The sequence below is a fragment of the Erinaceus europaeus genome, chromosome 2 (genome assembly GCF_950295315.1).
Source record: "Erinaceus europaeus chromosome 2, mEriEur2.1, whole genome shotgun sequence".
NCBI classification, from domain to species: domain Eukaryota; kingdom Metazoa; phylum Chordata; class Mammalia; order Eulipotyphla; family Erinaceidae; genus Erinaceus; species Erinaceus europaeus.
The window spans coordinates 30,092,653-30,116,442 of NC_080163.1; the positions used below are offsets into that span (position 1 = coordinate 30,092,653).

Below are 23,790 nucleotides of genomic sequence, written 5' to 3' on the forward strand. Positions count from 1 at the left end.
ATTCCATTTTCCCAAATCTCATATGGTTCCTATTTCTTCAAGAATGAAGTCAGACTGTGGTGAAGTATACACAGAAATATACATTCGTGAAAAACAGGGGAGAAAAGCCAAGTTGTAAACTCAGACAGTGCTTCTTCTATCTGCCTCCAATCTTCTTCACCCTTCTAAGGAGTGAATTGAAGCAATTATACAAATAACTTAGGAGAAAATCCAGTGCTTTCTTTCTGAGTTGCAAAACAAGTTTAACCAATCTGAATTATCTAGCTGACAGTCTTTCAAAAATCACCTCAAAAGTGTGTATAACCACATTATGAGTGATAAACCTTCAGAACCACTCATGAAAGGAAGAAAAAGGCTTTGAGCAATTTTGAGTTCTCCAAATTTTCTAATAACATCTCTCCTCTAGGGAAAAATCTCGGGAGAAACTGATGACATAATTACTTGGGAAAATGAAAACTCATGTGTAGAAAAGGAGTAACTAGGGGAGTCGGACGGTAATGCAGCAGGTTAAGTGCACGTGGTGCAAAGTGCAAAGACCTGCGTAAGGATCCCAGTTAGAGCCCCTGGCTCCCCACCTGCAGGGGAGTCACTTCACACACGGTGAAGCAGGTCTGCAGGTGTCTATCTTTCTCTCCCCCTCTCTGTCTTCCCCTCCTCTTTCGATTTCTCTCTGTCCTATCAAACAACGACGACATCAATAACAACAACGATAACTACAACAACAACAACAACAACAACAACAAAAAACAACAAGAGCAACAAAAGGGAATAAATAAATAATAGAAAAATATTTAGAAAAAAAGAAAAGGAGTAACTAGGTGAGAAGAATAAAAGAAGGGGTAAAATCTCTTGGAAATGAGGAATGACTAGTTTCTCAATTAGACTAGAGTGTAAAGAAGTACAGAGAATTGCTACTATATTATTTCAGCACTCAATTTGGCACAGTATATATTTTTTCACTTAAAAAATTTCTTTATTGGGGGATTAATGGTTTATAGTTGACAGAAAACTACAATAGTTTGTACATGCATAACATCTCCAAATTTCCCACATAACAATACAACTCCTGGGAGTTGGGCGGTAGCGCAGTGGGTTAAGCTCACGTGGCGCAAAGAGCCAGGACCTGTGTAAAGATCTGGGTTCAAGCCCCCGGCTCCCCACCTGCAGGGGAGTCGCTTCACAGGCGGTGAAGCAGGTCTGCAGGTGTCTATCTTTCTCTCCCCCTCTGTCTTCCCCTCCTCTCTCTAGTTCTCTCTGTCTTATCTAACAACAACAACATCAATAACAACAATAATGACAACAATAAAACAAGGGTAACAAAAGGGAATAAATAAATATTAAAAAAAACACAAAGAAACAATACAACCCCTACTAGGTCCTCCTCTGCCATCATGTTCCAGGACCTGAATTACGCCGCCCCCCCCCACACAGTCTTTTACTTTAGTGCAATACATTAACTCCAGTCCAAGTTCTGCTTAGTGTTTTCCCTCCTATCTTGCTTTTCAACTTCTGTCTTTGAGTGAGATCATCCCATATTCATCCTTCTGTTTCTGACTTATCCCACTTAACATGGTTCCTTCAAGCTCTATCCAAGATGGGGTGAAAAAAGGTGAAATCACTATTTTTAATAGCTGAGTAGTATTCCATTTTCTATATAGACCACAACTTGCTCAGCCACTCATCTGTTGTTGGACACCTGGGTTACTTCCAGATTTGGGCTATTACAAACTGGCACAGTATTTTTTTTAAAGGGGTGGGGGTGACTTTACTTTTTAGAGCAGTTTCTAGGTCCATAGTATAGCTAAGTTGAAAATATAGTGTTCTTTTTCAAATTAAAACAAAATATTTTCATTTTCCCTTTTGTTGACCTTATTGTTTTTTATTGTTGTTGTAGTTATTATTGTAGTTCTTATTGATGTCATTGTTGTTGGATAGGACAGAGAGAAATGGAGAGAGGAGGGGAAGACAGAGAGGGGGAGAGAAAGATAGATACCTACAGACCTGCTTCACTGCCTGTGAAGCGATTCCCCTGCAGGTGGGGAGCTGGGGGCTTGAACCAGGATCCTTACACAGGTGCTTGCACTTCGTACCACGTGCACTTAACCCGTTGCGCTACTGCCCAACTCCCAGAGATTTCTTATATATCCTCTGACTCACTACATGCATAGCCTCCTCCATCATCAACATCCCCTGTCAGAAGGGGAAATCTGTTATAAACAGTGAAACTATGATGACACATCAATATCATCCAATGTCTATAGTTTACATTAGGATTGATTCTTGATGTACAACTTAAGGGTTTGGACAAATGTATGACGTGTATCCACCTTTATAGTACTACAATTTTGCATTTAATAGATGAACTCAACCTCAAAAGGAAATAAATATACTATAAACCATTAAGCCCCCAATAAAGTCATTAAAAAAAAAAGAGGAAGTCATGGTTTTAACTATCCTATTAAAATTTTTTCTTTTTCACTTTCTATAACCTGTGCACCACCACTTGGCCCTCTTTTTCACTTTCTGAGGTATATCTAATCCCTTCAGAAGACTAGGTCTCGGTAAGGAGGCCCAAGTTATGTATGTTCTTGTCAGTGAGAGACTGTATTTTCAAACCAGGAAGGAGGAAGCCAGATGTGACAGAAAAAGCATGAACTACAGGGCCTGACAGACTCAGTTCTTATTCTTCTGCTTTCTCCACTTACTTGCCTGTGACTAAAATGTAATCTCTTGAGCCCCAGCATCCTTACTTACAACTTGAATTTCTCTTATAGTGATACCTGAGGCATTGAAATAAGATGATTATGGATGGAGGAGAGGACTAAATATAGCACAGGTAATTTAAACTGACTTCATTACTGCTATTGTATTGGAGTGTCAACATCAAGATCATGTTTATTCTGGGACTTCTGGAGGCAGGGCTACGGAGCAGCAGCAGCTGTGTTTTTCTCCTCTCCTTTCCCGGGTCAACTAGGAATACCAAAGAAGACCACCTGGGACTGCAACAAGACAGAACTGGAATGACTTCAGGAACACACCAAATCACCATTGAGTGCAAACACATGTGGCTCATGGACAGAGAGGAGCCGAGTGAGAGATTATGTAGCTGGTAACAGTCCGGCAGTTTACCAGTTGAGACACCACCACCAGTCTGTTCCACCAACAAGAAGACGGCTGAAGGGAGGAGAGGACTCCCCTGAGACTCACCAAATGCAACTGTGAGTCTCCACTGCTAATATCCAGAATCTGGAGCAGCGCAGGAGAGGCCCTGTGCTTAAACCAGGGGACAGTGAACTAACTTGGAAACTCAGGAGAAGATCTATACCTTGGTGGCCTAGTGGTGGGGCTGTGAGAGTCCCTTTGCATAACCACTGCATAAAACTCTCCCCCACCCTGCTTTATCTCTTGGTCAGGAGTGAGGGATTAAGCTAAGAAGCCTACTTATAGTTTAAAAGCTCTCAGGCTCCCATAGCATACAGGGAAGAAAAAGCACAAAAGAGGCTTTTAAGCCACTGAGCTCCAAATCAGGGATTAAAATACTATTGAAATAACTGTCAATTTCCACAACAGTGAACTCTTTAATTACCTTACCTAGACACAAGTCAATCCAGGAAAGAGTGATCAGTGATTTGAAAAGTACTGAGAGAGAGACCTCATAATATACTATATAAAATGGTTAAACCAACAAGAAGAAATATTGGAGAAATGAGCCAGGACAAGAGTCCTGCTAAAAGCCCCACAAAGGTTGAAGCACAAAATAATGAGGTCAATATCCAATACTAGTTAAGGAAATAATCACAGGAGTGAGTAAAGAGTTTGAAAGAATTGTCATTAGATATGCAGAAACAACAAATGAGACTCTGGAAGAAAACACTAATTATCTCAAGGTTATCAGAGAGCTGAAAGCTGAAATAGCTGAGTTAAGAACACAACTAGCTGAACAAACTGAACAAGCTAAAACAGTATCAGAACAGGGTAACAAAATAGATGAACTCCAGAAAACAGTAGAGAGGTGACAGAATAGAGTCAATGAGGCTAAAGACAGAATTAGCAAGATCAAGGATGAATTTGAGACAACTAAAAAAGAAGTAAGAGATCTCAAAAAGAGATTAAGATATTCTGAAAACAACAACAGAGACCTATGAGATGACTTCAAAAGAAGTAATATATGCATTATTGGCTTACCAGAGGAAGAAAGAGAGGGAGGGGAAGAAAGCATTCTTCAGGACATAATAGCTAAAAACTTCTCTAGTCTAGACAATATCAAAGACATAAAGATTCAAGAAGCCCAGAGGGTCCCAAACAGAATTAACACAGACTTAAAGACACCAAGGCACATCATATTTAGAATGGAAAGGAATAAAGATAAAGAAAGGATCCTGAAGGCTGCAAGAGAAAAACAAAGAGTCACCTACAGAGGAAAACCCATAAGATTAGCAGCAGACTTCTCCACACTCTTCTGGGCTCTTCGACAGGCCAGAAGAGAATGACAAGATATCTATCCAGTGCTCAGTGAGAAAGGCTTTCAACCAAGAATACTGTATCCCGCTAGACTGTCATTCAGACTAGATGGAGGCATAAAAAAACCTTCTCAGACAAGCAACAGTTGAAGGAATCAACTATCACCAAGCCTGCCCTGAAAGATGTTCTGAAAGGTCTCCTATAAATAGTCAGACCACCATAAACATGCCAAATATCAGAACACTCTAAAACTCTACAAGAATGGCATTAAAATATCTTCAATCTTTGATATCAATAAATGTCAGTGGCCTGAATTCACCTATTAAAAGCCACAGAGTAGGAAGATGGATCAGAAAACACAATCCAACAATATGCTGTCTACAGGAAATCCACCTAACTCAGCAAGACAAACACAGACTTAAAGTGATAGGATGGAAAAATATCGTACAAGCCAATGGCCCCCCCAAAAGGGGCAGGAACAGCTATTCTCATATCTGACACAATACACTTTAAAATAGATAAGATTTAAAAAGATAGGAATGGACAGTACTTAATGTTCAGAGGATCAGTCAATCAAGAGGACTTAACAATTATTAACATCTATGCACCCAATGAGAAGCCATCTAAATACACCAAACATCTACTGAAAGAGCTATAGCAATATATTAACAGCAACACAGTCATAGTAGGGGACTTCAACACCCTACTCTCTCAACTTGACAGATGATCCAGGCAGAAAATCAATAAAGACATGAGGGAGCTAAAAGAAGAGATAGATAAACTAGAACTATTGGACATTTTCAGAGTCATTCATGCCAAGAAACTGGAAGACACATTTTACTCAAGTCCACATGGTCATTCTCAAGGACAGACCATATGTTAGGCCACAAAGACAGCATTAGCAAATTCAAAAGCATTGAAATCATCCCTGAGAAAGCATCTTCTCAGAGCACAGTAGAATTCAACTAACACTTAACAATCAACGAAAGATTAGCAATAGTCCCAAAATGATGAAGCTCAACAGTACATTCCTTAACAACTACTGGGTCAAAGAGGAAATAAAGGAAGAAATCAAAATGTTTTTGAGAGTTCCATGAAAATGAAGAAACAAGCTCTCAAAATATTTGGGACACAGCTAAGGCAGTACTGAGAGGGAAGTTCAATGCCATACAAGTACACATTAGGAAACAAGAAAAAGCACAAATAAATAGCCTGATTGCACATCTTACATACCTAGAAGAAGAACAACAAAGGAACCCTAAAGCAACCAGAAGGACAGAAATCACTAAAGTTAGGGCAGAAATCAGTAACATTGAAAATAAGAAAACCATACAAAAGATCATGAAAGTAAATGTTGGTTTTTCGAAAGAGTGAACAAAATCAACAAACCTTTAGTCAGACTCACAAAACAAAACCCAAATAAATCAGGTTGTAAATGAAAGAGGAAGTATCACAACAGACACCACAGGAATTCAACATATCATGCAAGGCTTCTATGAACAACTATATGCCACCAAGCTAGAGAACCTGGAAGAAATGGATGATTTCCTAGAAACCTACAAACTTCCAAAATTAATTAAAGAGGAATTAGATAACATGAACAAGCCCATCACAGCTAATGAAATTGAAACAGTTATCAAAAACCTTCCCCAAAATAAAAGTCCTGGACCAGATGGATTTACAAATGAATTCTACAAAATCATCAAAGAAGAACTAATACCTCTACTTTTATGTCTTCCAGAAGATTGAAGACACTGGAATACTGCCTTTCAGTTTCTGTGAAGCCAACATCACTTTGATACCAAAAGCAGACAGGGACACAACCAAAAAAGAAAACTACAGACCAGTATCTCTGATGAGCATAGATACTAAAATATTGAACAAAATTCTAGCCAACTAGATACAGTAGTATATTAAAAGATTGTTCATCATGACCAAGAGGGGTTTATCCCAGGCATGCAAGGTTGGTTTAATATATGTAAATCAATCAATGTGATCCACCACATCAACGAAAGCAAGACCAAAACCCACATGATCATATCAATAGATGCAGAGAAAGCCTTTGACAAAATACAACATCCCTTTATAATCAAAACACAACAAAAATGGGAATAGATGGAAAATTCCTGAAGATAGTGGAGTCTATATATAGCAAATCTGCAGCTAACATCATACTCAATGGTGAAAAACTAGAAGCATTTCCCCTCAGGTCAGGTACTAGACAGGGCTGCCCACTATCACCATTACTATTCAACATAGTGTTGGAAGTTCTTGCCATAGTAATCAGGCAGGAGCAAGGAATTAAAGGCATACAGATTGGAAGAGAAGAAGTCAAACTCTCTCTATTTGCACTTGACATGATATTATACATAGAAAAATCTAAGGAATCCAGCCAGAAGCTTTTGGAAATCATCAGGCAATACAGTAAGGTGTCAGGATACAAAATTAACATTCAAAAGTCAATGGCATTCCTTTATGCAAACACTTAAGTTAGAAGAAGATGAAATCCAGAAATCAATTCCTTTTACTATAGCAACAAAATAATAAAATATCTAGGAGTAAACCTAACCAAAGAAGTGAAAGACTTGTATACTGAAAAATATGAGTCACTACTCAAGGAAATTGAAAAAGACACAAAGAAGTGGAAAGATATTCCATCTTCATGGGTTGGAAGAATTAACATCATCAAAATGAATATATTACCCAGAACCATATACAAATTTAAAGCTATCCCCATCAAGATCCCAAACACATTTTTTAGGAGAACAGAACAAATGCTACAAATGTTTATCTGGAATTACAAAAGACCTAGAATTGCCAAAACAATCTTGAGAAAAAAAGAACAGAACCGGAGGCATCACACTCCCAGATCTCAAACTGTATTATAGGGCCATTGTCATCAAAACTGCTTGGTACTGGAACATGAATAAACACACTAACCAGTGGAAGAGAACTGAGAGCCCAGAAGTAAGCCCCCACACCTATGGACATCTAATCTTTGACAAAGGGGCCCAGACTATTAAATGGGTATAGCAGAGTCTCTTCAACAAATGGTTTGGAGAAAATGGGTTGAAACATGCAGAAGAATGAAACTGAACCACTATATCTCACCAAATACAAAAGTAAATTCCAAGTGGATCAAGGACTTGGATGTTAGACCAGAAACTATCAGATACTTAGAGGAAAATATTGGCAGAATTCTTTTCCAAATAAATTTTAAAAGACATCTTCAATGAAACGAATCCAATTACAAAGAAGACTAAGGCAAGCATAAACTTATGGGCCTACATCAAATTAAAAAGCCTCTGCAGAGCAAAGGAAACCACTATCCAAACCAAGAGATTCCCCACAGAATGGGAGAAGATCTTTACATGTCATACATCAGACAAGAGACTAATAACCAGAATATATAAAGAGCTTGCCAAACTCAACAAGAAAACAAATAACCTCATCCAAAAATGGGGGGAGGACATGGACAGAATATTCACCACAGAAGAGACCTAAAAGGCCAAGAAACACATGAAAAATGCTCCAAGTCTTTGATTGTCAAAGAAATGCAAATAAAGAGAAAAGTGAGATACCATTTCATTCCTGTGAGAATGTCATACACCAGAAAAGGTAACAGTAGCAAATGCTGGAGAGGTTGTGGGGGCAAAGGAACCCTCCTGCACTGCTGGTGGGAATGTCAATTGGTCCAAACTCTGTGGAGAGAAGTATGGAGAACTCTCAGAAGGCTAGAAATGGACCTACCCTATGATCCTGCAATTCCTCTCCTGGGGTTATATCCTAAGGAACCCAACACACCCATCTAAAAAGATCTGTGTACACATATGTTCTTAGCAGCACAATTTGTAATAGCCAAAACCTGGAAGCAACCCAGGTGTCCAACAACAGATGAGTGGCTGAGCCGGTTTTGATATATATACACAATGGAATACTACTCAGCTATAAAAAATGGTGACTTGACCATTTTCAGCCTATCTTGGATGGACCTTGAAAAATTCATGTTAAGTGAAATAAGTCAGAAACAGAAGGATGAATATGGGATGATCTCACTCTGTGGCAGAAATTGAAAAACAAGATCAGAAGAGAAAACACAAGTAGAACCTGAACTGGAATTGGCATATTGCACCAAAGTAAAAGACTCTGGGGGTGGTATTGGTGGGGTCAGAATATAGGTCAAGAAGGATGACAGAGGACCTAGTGGGGGTTGTATTGTTATATGGAAAATTGAGAAATGTTATGCATGTATAAACTACTGTATTTACTGTCAAATGTAAAACATTAATTCCCCAATAAAGAAATAAAAAAAATCACGTCTATTCTGGAAGATTAAATTCTTAGCTCAGATAGGTACAGCAGGTGTTATTCAGTGAATAAAGGACCGCTCATCTCCCACTGAGTTAACTGAAGATGGTTTGCCACTTCGCTCATTCAAATATAATTGTCCATCAGGCAGCATTTAACAATAATCATATACTGCTCACAATATTTCACATTATTATTTGTTTAAAAATGTGCATTCATTCTTTGGAGAGAGAGGAGGGCTGGGAGAAGCCCTCAGCAGAGAGTTTTATACATATTCTATTACTCTACATCTGAAGCCTGCACTAGGGATTCTGCAATTTCCCTTCAGATCAACCCAGCACCTTGTACCTGCACAGAGCAGCTCCTGTGAGCTAATTGTGCCTTGTTATTTCAGCAAGACAGAAGAAAGATGATTGCCAGTTGTCGTCATTGAATGACATTTCACTCTTCCTCCATCAGATTTGTCTTTGTAAAACTCGCCTGCCAGCTGCTCAGGGATATGTTTACCTTCACTGCTACCATCCCACACTCCCATATAATAACTTCTAATTGTCTGCCTTTCAAAGAAATGGACCCCTTGGTGACCAACACTTGTACTATTTGTTCATGCCTATGCAATTACCTCATAGGGCCCAGAATTTTTCAGCATTATCTGTCTCAATTTGTTCACTCTCTCTTATTCTTGGTCATAGGTACTTCAGGAAAAGCTAACTGAATTTTCTCTTATATTTGAGAACCTGAGGATGAATTTGAGAAGACTAGACACTTCTCTGCTCCCCTCAAGATGCTGCTCTCTTGAAACCTATGTTGCTCATAAAATGCTCACACCTGTTAATTTCGGGTGATAGATACACACCTGTCTCATAGACTAGTCTTTGTTGATATATATATATATATTATATATATATATACACATATATACGTATATATATGCTGGGAATACTGTGAGAACCAGGTTGAATATATATATATATATATATATTCTTCCTGGCCTTGTATTTTAAAATTAAATACAAAATAATTAAAATAAGAATTCTGTGAGAAGTACTTTTTTATGCTTGTCTCTGCTCCTTGGAATTCTCAGATGGAGAGGACAGAGAGTCTACATGAACTGAAAAAGGTGCTTTTAGGAATGTGCATTCTCATTTGTATTTCAACTCAGGTTCATTGAAAGTATCAGTAGAATTTAAAACAATAGAATTTAGTCATGTAACCTCTTTTTATGCATGCAGCTTAATTTCCCCTCCAAATTAATCCTTTACCAGCAGTGTATGGGTTGAAAACATAGGCACCAAACAGCTCACTTCCATCTGGCATGGCCATGTGAACACTTCAGTTGGCTTGCTTTTTTAATGAAGTAATTTTTATTGAAGCAAGCTGTGAATTTAGTAGATACCTTAAGCAGCTTCTATGTAACTAAGCTTTAAGAAACAAAGCAACTGCTAAATTAGCCACCAAAACCAAGAGTGAACAATTGCAGAATTAAGGATTATTGGACTTTGGTTAGTAGACAGGCCCTGCGTACCACCAAGCATGTTGTCCCAAATATGTGTGGAGGCCAGGCTGCTTGCAATGACATTATCAGAGGTTGAGGCTCAGTCTATTTTACCCTGAAAGAAAGGTGTTGATAGAAAGACATGCAATGATATTAGAGATTTCTTTTTTTCTGTTTTCAAAGAGAGGCACAGAAATGACAAGAGAGTGAAAGAGGCCACAGCAAAGAAGCTTTCTTCAACTTGATGGGGGTTGGGCTTGAACCTGGGCCATGCACATGGCAAAGCAGTGCACCCACTACCCAAGTGATCTATTTTGCCAGCCCTATTAGAAACTGTTTTCAAAAGTGAGAGAAATAACCCCATTCTGGAATCTCAAATGTAAAAAAGCAGACAGGTCTTCTAAAAGAATGAGGAGGCTTGGGTAAGTGTAAGCAGATGGCGAGACTTGGGGAACAGGAGAGGGCACGCACCACCTAAAGACACTCATGCTTTAGTTAACTCAATAAAGCACGACTGTTTGCATGAGTGAGGTCACCAGTTTGTGAGCTCTGTTTTATTGTACTGGTGAGGAAACTGAGGCAGAAAGGAAAAATGACAAAACCTGTTCAAGTTCTCACTGTAGGTCATGCGTGACTGAAGTCAGCTCACTGCAAATTGCTACAGAATAGCAGCTACAGTTATGTTTATGCTGGCTGGAAAATCACTGGCCAGGATTCACTTAGTGGGAGGGTCTTCATTCTGTTAATCACAAAACAGACTCAGAGTCTCTCGAAGCACTCCTGTTCTTGATATTTAACATTTTTTTTGTCCTTCATATGGCAAGTCCTTACACTGTCTTTCAAGGACTTAGACTTCCCTAGAGGAGCTGGGAGAATTGCCTCAGGCAGCCAGAGCTGGAGAGGAAGGAACTAAAGTCTGGGCATCAGAACAGGAAGAACCTGTTCTTGCAGCTCTGGAGTGTTGGTGAATGTGGGAATTCTCAGAATATTAAACCAAATCCTCTCATATCCCATGTTTATATGTTGGGGTTTAGCCTTCTCTTCTATCAGGTCCCTCAAATCACAACCAGGAGGAAGGGCATGAATGCTGTCCCTAGAGACATGATTCCTTCCTTACTGTAGGATCCTGAATTTACAGCTTCTTTTTTTTTTGTAATTTTTTATATTTATTTATTTATTTATTTTTCCTTTTGTTGCTCTTTTTTTCATTGTTGCTGTAGTTACTGTTGTTGTTGACATCATTGTTGTTGGATAGGACAGAGAAATGGAGAGAGGAGGGGAAGACAGAGGGGGGGAAGAGAAAGACAGACACCCGCAGACCTGCTTCACTACCTGTGAAGCGACTCCCCTAGGTGAGGAGTCGGGGGCTTGAACTGGGATCCTTAAGCTGGCCCTTGCGCTTTCATGACACGTGCGCTTAACCCACTGTGCTACTGCCTGGCTCCCGACCTTACAGCTTCTATAGCCTGTTTCTTCATCTACCAAGTGGGCAGTATCATCTTCCTCCCATCCAAGATTTTAGTGAAGGGTATGTTCGTGCTTAGATTCCTAAAAGTCTGACAAATTGTATCTGGCCCTGAACCCTTCTTTAAACCACACTTCTCTAACTCTGGCCAATGTTTTCCTGCCAAGACCTGCAGAACACTTTTTCTCTTCACTGATTACAGTGCATACTGGGTTCCAACTACCTGCCATTCTTCAAAACTTGAATAAGGATTGACAGGTGGGCAGAAATGAGGATTTGTAAGAGTCACAGCATTTACTGAGTAGGTCAAAGCAGTGTTGCTAGTTTATACTTATATAGGCTCTGCTCAACTGAGTCTGTGTTGAACTGCAATAGTAAAGAACTAATCTTTTTGATTTACACTCATAAGTTAAAAATTCAATATATGGCTTGCATTCATCCATTTATTTAATGAACAGATGCTTCTTGATTGCCTAACAAATGTGGTGATTATGGTCTAGTTACCTTACTCACTGGGCTGCCGGTGAGTTAGAATGAAGAGGATGATCTTCTAAGAAGTGAAATAGGTATTCCTCACCACTGTGAAGCTCCTTGAATTTATATCCCTTGCGGAGTCATGCCCTCATTAAACTAATGCTACAAGAGTTTGATGATGAAAAGAAATATTATCAAACAAAAAAGCTAATTTTCTTCCTTAAATGAATATATTGAAACCAAAAATAAGGATGGAGGTAGATAGCATAATGGTTATGCAAAGAGACTCCCATGCCTGAGGCTCCAAAGTCCCAGATTCAGTCCTCTGCACTTCCATAAACCAGAGCTGAGCAGTGCTCTGGTAATAATAATAATAATATAAAAAAACCCTTTACAGTAATCAAGCAGTGTCCCCACATCAGTCTGATATATACATATTGTAAAGATCTAAGTGAAGTCTTATGCCTATTAAATAGCAGTGTCATGGTGCAAAGTGGTTTCTCTAAAGCAGTCCAACTCTGTTTACTGCAGTGTAACTGTAGATTACACTGAATCCAGGGCATGCTTTAATATGAATTTCCTTCAGTGACTTAAAAAAATTATAAATAAAAAGTAGAAAAAAAAAACCCCGTTAATCCTCTTCTTCTTAGTTTTACATCCTATTATTCTGGGTAACTGATATGTGTGAAAACATTCTCAGTTTCAATTTAGCTAAATCTCTGACTCACAGGGAACAGCTTTTAAATTGTTCATACAGTTCTTATCAATCAGCCAAACCTGTGTAAAGGAAATAGAAATACAGAAAGATAATCACTCTTTCTGTGAAACATCACCATGCTTCTTGATCAAAAGAAGATCAGATCCTAGGGAACTTTTACTCTAGGTTTCCACTGTTGCCTGGCTGTTTCATTTTAACCACGACATTGTTGATTTGATCTATTACTTCATGAGTTTCCTGGGCAAGGGTGAGTGTTACTGATATATGTGTTAGGAAAGTCTAACGGCAGATATTCCCATCACTAAAAACTGATGTTGCAAGCAAGCTATTTACTTCTCTGGGAAACTGCTCAATCATGGCAATAGGATGAAATCAAGGCACACATTTTGGGGAACTAAGTGCGGTGTTTTTTTTTTTTTTATTATTGGTTTGTTATAAAAGAATAGTATCAGAATTGAACCTGTGGAGAGAAACGAAGACAACTAAAAATGAGTTGGAAGGAGACCATAAAATCACCCAGTTGGTCATTCAGTGAATCCTTTTGTGGACAGTAGATGCCTATTTACTATATTCTACCAAGCTATAATTCTAAAGGCTAACTCATCTGACAGATTGCCAGTGAGTATGTTTTCCATCATCAACAAAAAATATGTAGCCTTCATGAGAAAAGTGCGAGACGTGGAAGTATGAAAGGTGTGTGTGTGTGTGTGTGTGTGTGTGTGTGTTCTATTTGCTCTCCCCTTTTTCTATGTACATTCTGAATCTTTTCAAGTGCAGGAGATTCACTCACCTTTGAGTACATTAGATAGTTTTAGTGTAGCTCTCTTGGGTTGAAACTAGTTCTTGTCATACAGGCTACTAAATACCAAGAAAATATACAGTGTATAGAATTGACAATGAACTTATCAGAAAAGAGCAAATAATTCAATCTGGCTATTAGGTAGGCAATTAGATAAGTGTATGAGCACACACACACACACATACACACACACACACTTACTGAAGTATACATTATATATCATACACTAGTCTCATTTTAAGTGCAAAATGATTTTCTTTTTTAGTGTAAGAATTCTAGTTTTACAAAGGTAAATGTTATCATGTATATCCTCTTGCTTAGTGCAGCTCAGAGAAAATGAGGCACACTTCCCTGATAATGATAAAGTATGGGAGGTGCCCAGTCTGGAGGAGCTAATAAAAACCAATCCAATTTGGGGGGGAGTGGTTGGGTGGTGGAGCACCTGACTGAGCACCCATTACCATGTGCAAGCACACAGGCTCAAGTGTCTGGTGGGGGTGAAGCTTCAAGAGCAGTGAAGCAGTGATGCAGGTGTTTCTCTTCTCTCTATCTCTCCCACCCCTCTCAATTTTTCTCTGTCCTATCAAATAAAAAGTGAAAGAAAGAAAGAAAACAAACCAGTTCAGTGATTTGGTCATTATCAGTAGAAATTCACCTTTTTGGGGAGGGGGGATAAAAGACTTTCCATAGCAGCCAATGTATAGAGACCAGTTCTGAACTCCTGACCTCCTTCAAATGAATGCCCATATTCTAGTTACAGGGAGTGCAGAAAAGTGAAAGGGCCTAGACCTCGAATAAATCCCTCTCTCCATTGTTACTGGTCATCTCTATCAGGAACAACACAATAGACCCCTTTGTGGCCCCCCATAGAACCTTGCCCTCAACTTGGATAAACAATGGTAGAAAATGGTCCATCCTCAGAAGGGAGGCTGGACAATATACTCTATGCTATACCTGAGCAAGATGGGTCCTGATATTGGGGCAGCTTGGAATGTTCCTACTTATGACCACAGAATGTAAGCTCAAATCTACAGTGGTGCAGAGGTCATATAGGCTCCCAAGCTGATTATGGGACCCAGATCACATCATATCGATGGGGTTTATAATCAACAATATTTATACACTTTTCCCATATTTGGGAGCTACTCTCTTCCCTGATCCAGCTTTCTGGTCCTTCTGCGAGCCATGACATCATCTCCCCAGACAATAATTAGGATCTACCTGCATATCAGATTACAGGCTCAGGCAAAACAAACAAACAAAAAACCCCAACAACAACAACAACAACAACAAAAACCATTAGTATAGCCACAGGTCCTTTGGAATATAACTAAAATATGCCTACTAGCTATCTACAAAACAGAGAACCCCCACTCCCAACTTTTCATCTGCACAATTCCAGCCTTTAGGTCCATGACTGATCAACAATTTGTTTGGTTTGTATGTTAACTCTCTTTTCAACCACCAGGTTCCAGATGCTAGCATGATGCCGACCAGACTTTCCTGGACAGACAACCCCACCAATGTGTCCTGGAGCTCTGCTTCCCCAGAGCCCTTCTCCAATAGGGAAAGAGAAAGACAGGCTGGGAGTATGGATCGACCTGTCAACACATGTTTAGCGGGGAAACAATTACAGAAGCCAGACCTTCCATCATCTGCATCCCACAATGATCTTGGGTCCATACTCCCAGAGGGTTAAAGAATAGGAAAGCTATCAGGGGCGGGGATGGGATACAGAATTCTGGTAGTGGGAATTGTGTGAAGCTGAACCCTCTTATCATATGGTTTTGTCAATGTTTCCTTTTTATAAATAAAAATTTTTTTAAAAAGTGAAAGTGAAGTAGTGTTAAGCATTACTTCCAGTAACTGACTGACTTCCAGTTAATCAGTGTAACCAGTGGTGTTAAGGAGGGAGGAGGGTCGTATTGAATGAAAGACTGAGAGAGTTTACTGAAATGTGGGAGCCTGCAGTGTTAAAGCAATTCCAAATAATGTTAATGTCTGGGTGCTGACAAAGAAAATTTATAAATGACTTTTTGACCACTTCCTCTAGCAACATAAGCTGTTATTATCACATTGATTTTGAAGTTAAATTGGGAATTTAATTAAATGTTATGGAATTTTCTTATGTTAATGAGAAGGCAGACCCAACTGGCAAATAAAGTTAATGGTCAAAGCAATTAAAATAGTGAAAACGAGAAATAAAATAACAGTAGTCTTAATGCTTAACTCCAACAGGCAAGTTTTGCTGAGTTCCTAAAAAGATTAATGTTTATCTTACAAGTAGAACCTGAACTGGAATTGGCATATTGCACCAAAGTAAAAGACTCTGGTGTGGGCAGGCAGGGAGAATACAGGTCCAAAAATGATGACAGAGGACCTAGTGTGGGTTGTATTATTGCATAGAAAACTAGGAAATGTTATTCAGGTACAAACTATTGTATTTACTGTTGAATGTAAAACATTAATTCCCCAATAAAGAAATAAAAAAATTAATGTTTATCTTGAGCTAGGGATATTGGGAAGCCATGCACACTCTGAATAGAACTGCCCTTTGGTGAGGGTGGAAAAGTCAATTAGTAATGTTATTTGTTAAAAAAAAAAAAAAATCCACTTGCACCTGGTCCTCATTTGTTCTATAGCTGAGAAATCAAAGACAACTTCTTTTTATTGCTTGTGGTCAAACAGCAAGTTCATTTCACCATGGGATGATGAAATGGCCAGCCTCCCCCAGCTTGAGAAGTTTTCCTTTTCACTCTCAACTTGTTCAATCATCATTAACTCTGAAAAAATGTCACATTACATTTGTGCAATGAAAGTTTCACCACCAGTGACCGTTTGGGAGAAGTTTTTGTAGACAAGGCCTTAAATCTTGCAGAGTATCTCATACATCCTTAAGGTCATTCCCCTTGTTTCCTTGCTTCATGGCAGTTGTCTAAGATCCAGGAGTCTGTCTGCAGCCTGACATAATGTGAAGAAATCTCTGTCTCTATGTGTGTGCGTGCGGGGCGGGGGGGGAGGGATTACATTTCCCTCTCTGAGATTGAAAGGATTCACTGGGTGACTTGACACAAGCAAAGTATCTGGGGGAAACTAAGGCATATGCTTATTCATGTGCAGTAACACGCACATGTGCACACACACCCTTCTTTGTTGTATACTATGCACATACACACTAAGATTTTTTTTTTAATCAAGCTAAAGTACAAGTTGTTGTTACAGGGGAGATACTAGATACAGCACATGATAAGCACTTTTTTTGGTTTTTTTTGGCCTCCAGTGTTATTGCTGGGGCTCAGTTTCAACACTATGAATCCAGTGCTCTTGGAGGCCAGTTTGTCCTTCCTTCCTCCCTTCCTTCCCCCTTTCCTCCTTTCCTTCCTTCTTTTCTCCCTCCCTCCCTCCCTTCCTTTTTTATTCTTTATAGGATAGGACAGAGAGAAATTGAGAGAGGAGGGAAAGATGGAGAGAGGAAGAGAAACATAGACACCTGCAGACCTGCTTCACCACTTGTGAAGTGACCTCTCTAAAGGTGGGGAGCTGAGGGCTCAAACCATGATCGTTGCGCCAGTTTTTGCACTTCGTACTATGTATGCTTAACTCAGTGTGCTACCACTCAAACCCTAGCACTTTTTTTTTTTTCTCTGAGAAACTTGCTTCCTTGGAAAAGCTGCAATATCAATTTGGGGAGGTTCCAAAAAGTTTCTGAAAAGAAGAAGTAGACTTCTTTTAACTTCTGCCACTGAGCTTGAGAAACCTTCATCTTCTTTTCTATTTAATGATATTTCCCCCTCTGCAAAGAAGTTCTGAAATGTAAATCCCAATGAACTTGGCATAGGGCCAAAGCCCTGATGGGTCCTCTACAAATATGAATTTCTGAAAGTCAATATCAAGCAGCAAGATAGTTAAATTAAGAGGTCATTTGATACAGTGTCTTTTTTTTTTTTTTTAAAGCACTGAGTGTATTGGGTTAAGTCAAGTAAATTTTCTGCCATTTGGCAAGCAAGTCATCGCTATAACAGGCCTAGTTACAGTTCCTGCTTAAAATTTCAAGGTCAAAACCAAAATAATATATCTATATCTCCAGAGTTTTAGTGCAGAGACGCAACAGACTATTTTACAATAGTCTCCAAAAGTGGTTTCTTAATTTTGGGCTAGTTGAATGTCTCAGTTTTGCTGTGTCAGTTGCTGAGATAAAGAGTAAATCACCAGCAGGGCTGGATTATAGGCACAGTGTTGTGTGCTTTATATCTAGATGTGACTAATAATATATGTGAATGTTTACCTTGCCCAAGTCTAACTTTTTAATTTTTTTTTTAGGTTTTATTTATTTATTTATTCCCTTTTGTTGCCTTTGTTGTTTTATTGTTGTAGTTACCACTTATGTCATTATTGTGGGATAAGCCAGAGAGAAATGGGAGAGAGGAGGGGAAGACAGAGGAGGGGGAGAGAAAGATAGACACCTGCAGAATTGCTTTACTGCCTGTGAAGCAACTCCCTTGCAGGTGGGGAGCTGGAGGCTTGAACCTGGATCCTTATGCTGGTCCTTGTGCTTTGCGCCACGTGTGCTTAACCCGCTGTGCTACCACCCAACTCCCCCAAATCTAATTTTTAATTGACTAAAAGAAATGGGAGGAGGACTAAGGATGATAATAAGAAAAATACTGATTTTTCAATTCCCTGAGCTAATATAAAACCAGACTCCTGGGCCGAAAAAAAAGTTATGTGGTTCCTAAACCATAAAAGAGAATGTTTTACTACTTAAATGGCTATGTTGATAGCACTACCTTTTAAAGAAAAGAGATCCCAATAATAGGTTAATAACAGAAAGAAAAACAAAAACAAAAACCAACAAACAAAAAAGAAACAATATGAGTAATTTCCCAGGAGCCTTTTTTTAAACTCAAACACTCACACCTGTATCCAGTTATTCTTCTAACTGCCTTATGAATATTGGCTCAGTAATCCTGACAGTAATTCTAAGAAGTAAAGTAACTTGCCCAAGGTCACAGAGCTTTTCAAATTCAGGAAGTTTGGGTCCATATCCATTAAACTTCACAATTAGTTTTTTTCCATGAAGACGTCTCAGAACATGCACCCCAAATAGCCATCTCCCTGATGCGTCAAGATAGCTGAAATGTTTGATCTATTTGTTCCATTTTTGCAGGGATAAAAAAAAAAAAAAGGTGATCAAGCCTCTCAACTTTCCCTTTCTTCTCACACTGATTTCTCTTACTCTTCTCTCTACCTTGTGGAAGTCATCCATCTACAGTTGGCTCCTATGTGAGCCAGCAAACTATTTTGGTCTCTCTCTCTCTCTCTCATTCCCGCGTCCTTCTCACTCCCTCTCCCCCCACCTCATACACATATACACTTTTCTCATCCCTCCCTTCCCATAGCCATTACTGTGCTTCAGTGAAGCTACACAGGGTTTGTGATCCAGGCATAAAAAGCAGACATCATTTGCTCATTAGAGCTAAGTTTTCAGGACGTGCCCCAATTACTGACCTCTACTAACGGCCTGGGTTTGCGCTCCACTGCAAACCTGAAGTGGCAGAGTTCACAGTAGCTGGTGTTTGAGGATGACAGCCAGTGCTCCAGGCAGCTCCGATGAATTGTCCCCAAGGTCCCTGTACATTCACACGGAGAAAGCAAGTCCTCTTGGCTGCTCCCTTCATGGCAGATTCTGCACATTGGCCGGTCATTAAAGGGGCTACAGGAGAAGGAGAAACACCTCTGGTCACCGAGCTGGAAATCATTGCCAAGTGGATGGTCCTCTAGCTCTGTGTCCTATGGACCCTCCACAGTGGCACTGTTCAGAATGAATACATGCTTTAAAAGCTACAACAGGACTGCAGAGATCTGCAGAGATGCTCAGCATATAGAACATGGGATCCAGGCTGTAGCCCTGATACCACATGGGAGGAGCTATGGCACCAGAGGTGCTGTGAAGTCTCTTTATATGAATGAAAAGTGGCACAGAGCAGTGAAATCATGCATATGTGGATTCTGGGTCCATAAAAGTAATTAACTAGATAAATAAATTTCGCCCTCCATCTACATTTGCATTTGGCAGTAGAGACCACTTTCCAGGATACTTGAGCATTTATTTTGTTAACACAGAGAAATAGGGAGCATTCAATCAAAGACACCAGGTGTGGTAGGGCCAAAAGTGAGTGAAACTGAGCAATGTGTAATTTTGCCTTCAACAGCGGTGTAGTTCAAGTTAACTACCAATCAACAGAACAAAATTGACAACAACAACAGCAACAACAAAAAACAATCCCTCATCATCAAGAATAGAAAGTGCTTTTGAAATGACACCAATTGCAGCTTCTAGACAAACTGAGTCTTTTGAATCAGACCAAACTCTTGTCTATTCAGAGATTCCTTTCCTGTTCCTTTTCAACAGGGTGAGAGAATGAGAGGAAGAAAGTTAACTGGCAGCTAACTCCCAGGATATCACACACAACTGAAGTCTGAGCTAGAGCACAAAGCTCGGTGGCAGAATGATCCTTTGAAATTTCCTGGGATGACCTTGCTCTCACCATAAAGCAGCAATGGTGGGGATAGCCCCAGTCTCTTAAGGGAGGCTGGGTCATCCTGCCCTGCCACTCTAGGAAGACTGGTCCTGAAATGAGTGCAGTCTGAAATGTTTCTAGGTGTGGCCATCAACTGTGAGCTCAGACCAATAAGGACTCAGAGGTTACACAGGCTCTGGTGCTAAATATAAATATATATATGGGCCCTGGATCTGGTAAACAGTTAATTTTATTCATAATTATTTTCAAGAATGGGAGCTACTTTCTGCCCTAATGCAACTTTTGAGTTCTTTTCTCTAATCTGACACCATTTTATCAGACAATATTTTTGTCCAACTCCATGTTAGCTATCAAACACAAACAAAAAACTACGATAGTTGTGGGCCCCTTGGAACATGCCTAGAATGGACTTCCAAGCTTCTTTCCACCCCAAGATCCCTGTTCTCATGTGCTGTATCCCTACTTTTTGTTTCCAGTGCATTAATCGTTTTGTCATGCTTTATATTTTGATGCCTTTCAGCCACCAAGTTGCAGACATTATTATGATTCCGTTCTGACTTCCCTGAGCAGGTGACCTCACCAATGTGTGTTGAAACTTTACTGCTTCAGAGCTCTACACTACTAGGGAAAGATAAAAGCAGGCTGGGGATATGGATCAACCTGCTAACACCCATGTACAGTGGAGAAGCAATTACAGAAGCCAGAACTCCCACCTGCTGCACCCTAAAAATAATTTTGATCCATACTCCCAGTGGGGGAGAACTGATAAGGGGAAGCTATCTAGAGGGCTCTGAACTCCAACTCTATCAGGAACCAGAGAGAGAGGAGGAAACATTTGCATGTAATAACGTGTATGTGTGACTTGGAAAGGAAGAGAAGATGGGACCTATATACATAAAAGAGGGCCAAATATATACAAATACAGACAGATGCTTACAGAAACAACAGTTAAGCCATAACAGCAACTTTGTGAGAACTGCTGTAGCTTACAGTGGAGGGAATGGGGATCCAGAATTCTAGTGGTGGGAATGGTGCGGAGTTGTACCCCTGTTATCTTGTAATTTTGTAAATCAATATTAAATCACTAATAAAGAAAAACGAGAGAGAGAGAGAGAGAGAGAGAGAGAGAGAGAATGTTTTCAGGGATGTCAAAGACCTGCACTGAAAGCAAGTAATGAATATGACCCACCAAATTTAGGGTTGTCTCATTCTACAGTTGGGTTTTTGGTTTGGAAAAGCACCCGGCACATTTCATGAGCTCAACATCTTAGTGGTTGATGAGGCAAAACCTGAAGTCCAGATGCCTGAGCTTCAGCCTAGCTCTGCTAACCAGCACCTTTAATTTGGGGCCCATATAAACATCTCTTTGTATTTCATCATCTCAGAAATAGGCACAATGGATAGTGTCATCACCTCTCAGAGAGGTGGAAAGACATGTTGACTCCTTCAAATTTCTTGTCTTTTTGATATTTGCACAGGCTGAAAGTAGAAGGCATATGAACAATGCTTACAACATGCTTGGGAGTGTAAAGTTGTATCTGATAGCCACCTTATCCATGTTGGAAGCAAAAGACATTGCTGTGGTCCCACTAACAGTCCTGCTGTAAGTGTATGCAGGTACTTGCAGGCCTGTATTTATACTGGAGTGGTTGTCTGGATCATTCAGACAGAAGTAAAAGGTTAAGGTATGAGTGACCCAAAACTTCAAGGTTAGAAGGTTATCACTAATATCAGGGAGAAAAGTCAATATAGACATACATTTTCCATGTATCAATTGGTATTCCACTTACTTGTTCTGAAAGACAACTGGAGAAACCAAGGGGCATTTGACTGGAGAGCATGTGACTCTTAGTCAGTGATTGGGCAGCAACATCACAAGCGGAGACCCCCACCAGAAACAAAATGGTGCCCTGCATAGCTTGTCTCTGGCTGTTCAGCACAAGTTCATCACTCATAGGAGATAAGCTGTGGGGGATTTAACAAAGGTACTTCACAGGACAAAACATGTATGAAAGATCATGGACAGGAATCCATGAGGAGCAAAAAAGAAAAAACTTCTAAGTGGGGATATTTCAGTGAGAAAACTCACCCCAGGAAGTAACAAACTCTCCCATCAGGCAGTGCAAATTAGAAATCTAGTCACACTGGCTTCATTGCCTGAAATCAGGTATGTTCTTCATCCTGTTTCTACCTTTGTTAGAGCCCGGAAACAACAAAAGTGTAATTACAGTGGTAATGTCAAAATAACAAATGTAAAGCCTTGTCTCTTGTAAGATCCTTTCCTGCTTGGCTCTCTGCAAGTGTGACAGTAAGAAAAAAAAAAAACTTGGCAAGGGAGTCGGGCGGTAGCGCATTGGGTTAAGCATAGGTGGCACGAAGAGCAAGGACCGGCATAAGGATCCGGGTTCGAGCCCCTGGCTCCCCACCTGCCGGGGAGTCACTTCACAGGCTGTAAAGCAGATCTGCAGGTGTCTATCTTTTTCTCCCCCTCTGTCTTCCCCTCCTCTCTCCATTTCTCTCTGTCCTAACAATGACATCAATAACAACAATAACTACAACAACAATTAAAAAACCAAGGGCAAAACAAGGGAAAATAAATAAAAAAATTAAAAATTAAAAAAAAAACGAAATTTGGCAACATGAAATTTTAGCTTTATACCCCATTGCTATAGAAACTGAGATGATAGAACTTGTGTAGTTTTACTTTGTTCCTTAGGACTTTTTCTCACCTGACACAAAAAGTTGAGACTAACTACATCCCCCTTTAGCATTTTCCATCTGACAGAGTCCTTCGTGTCAATTACAGATTCATTTATTTAAATCATGGTACTACCTCTGGGTGGCTAGAGTCCGCACTACTGTTGACAGCAGCTGCCCGTCCTTGGCTGAAACTTGCATGACATACTGTGGCTGCCCATTCACTAGGCTGCCACAGTCCTCCACAGTCTTCACCACAGGCGCAGCCGAGTTGGTGCAGTCTGGCAGTACTTCAGGCAGGTGACTGCAGCGGCTTGTTGTCATGGTAACAGACAGCAATTACTCTGCTAATGGCTTCCACTTTCATACAGGATTTCCATCTAAGAGAGATCAGAAAACAGTTTGCTTTGGCTGGGTTGTTAATAGAAAATGGAGAATTATAGGCTACCAACAACACCATTCATGTCATTATTTAATATAAATAACAGGTGAGCCTAGACATGGTGCATTATCTTGTTACCGTTTAATCCTTGTATGTGTACAGACACACACACACACACACACACACACACACACACAAAACATGGTAGGTGGCTCTCAAGGCAGTGTACATAAACATTTAGGAGCCTTGCTCTCCAAGAGAGGAGGGAATGAATGATAGCTCTAAAGCTAGCTCTGAAGAGAAGATAGGCAGTTCTCCCACTCTGGGCCAGAGAAGCAATAAGTCTTTGTTGACACTCTCTCTAAAAGTTACTAGAAACATTATTAAAACTAGCCTCAACTATTTCTTCTTGTAGGCAATTTATTTCCCATTCAGCTTCATTTGAAAAT

The 23,790-nt window shown here is 39.8% G+C and overlaps 1 protein-coding gene across 1 annotated transcript in view; it reads right to left on the reverse strand.

Annotated features, from left to right (window-relative positions):
* The window catches only part of MARCHF3 (membrane associated ring-CH-type finger 3), a 194,892-nt gene that overhangs the window by 30,567 nt on the left and 140,535 nt on the right, over nt 1–23,790 (reverse strand). The window contains exons 2-3 of the mRNA XM_007527809.3: nt 23,096–23,339; nt 19,229–19,433 (exon numbers count right to left, since the gene is read on the reverse strand). Coding sequence (XP_007527871.1) covers nt 19,229–19,433; nt 23,096–23,283 — 393 coding nt within the window. The 5' untranslated portion in view covers nt 23,284–23,339. The remainder of the gene's footprint in view (nt 1–19,228; nt 19,434–23,095; nt 23,340–23,790) is intronic.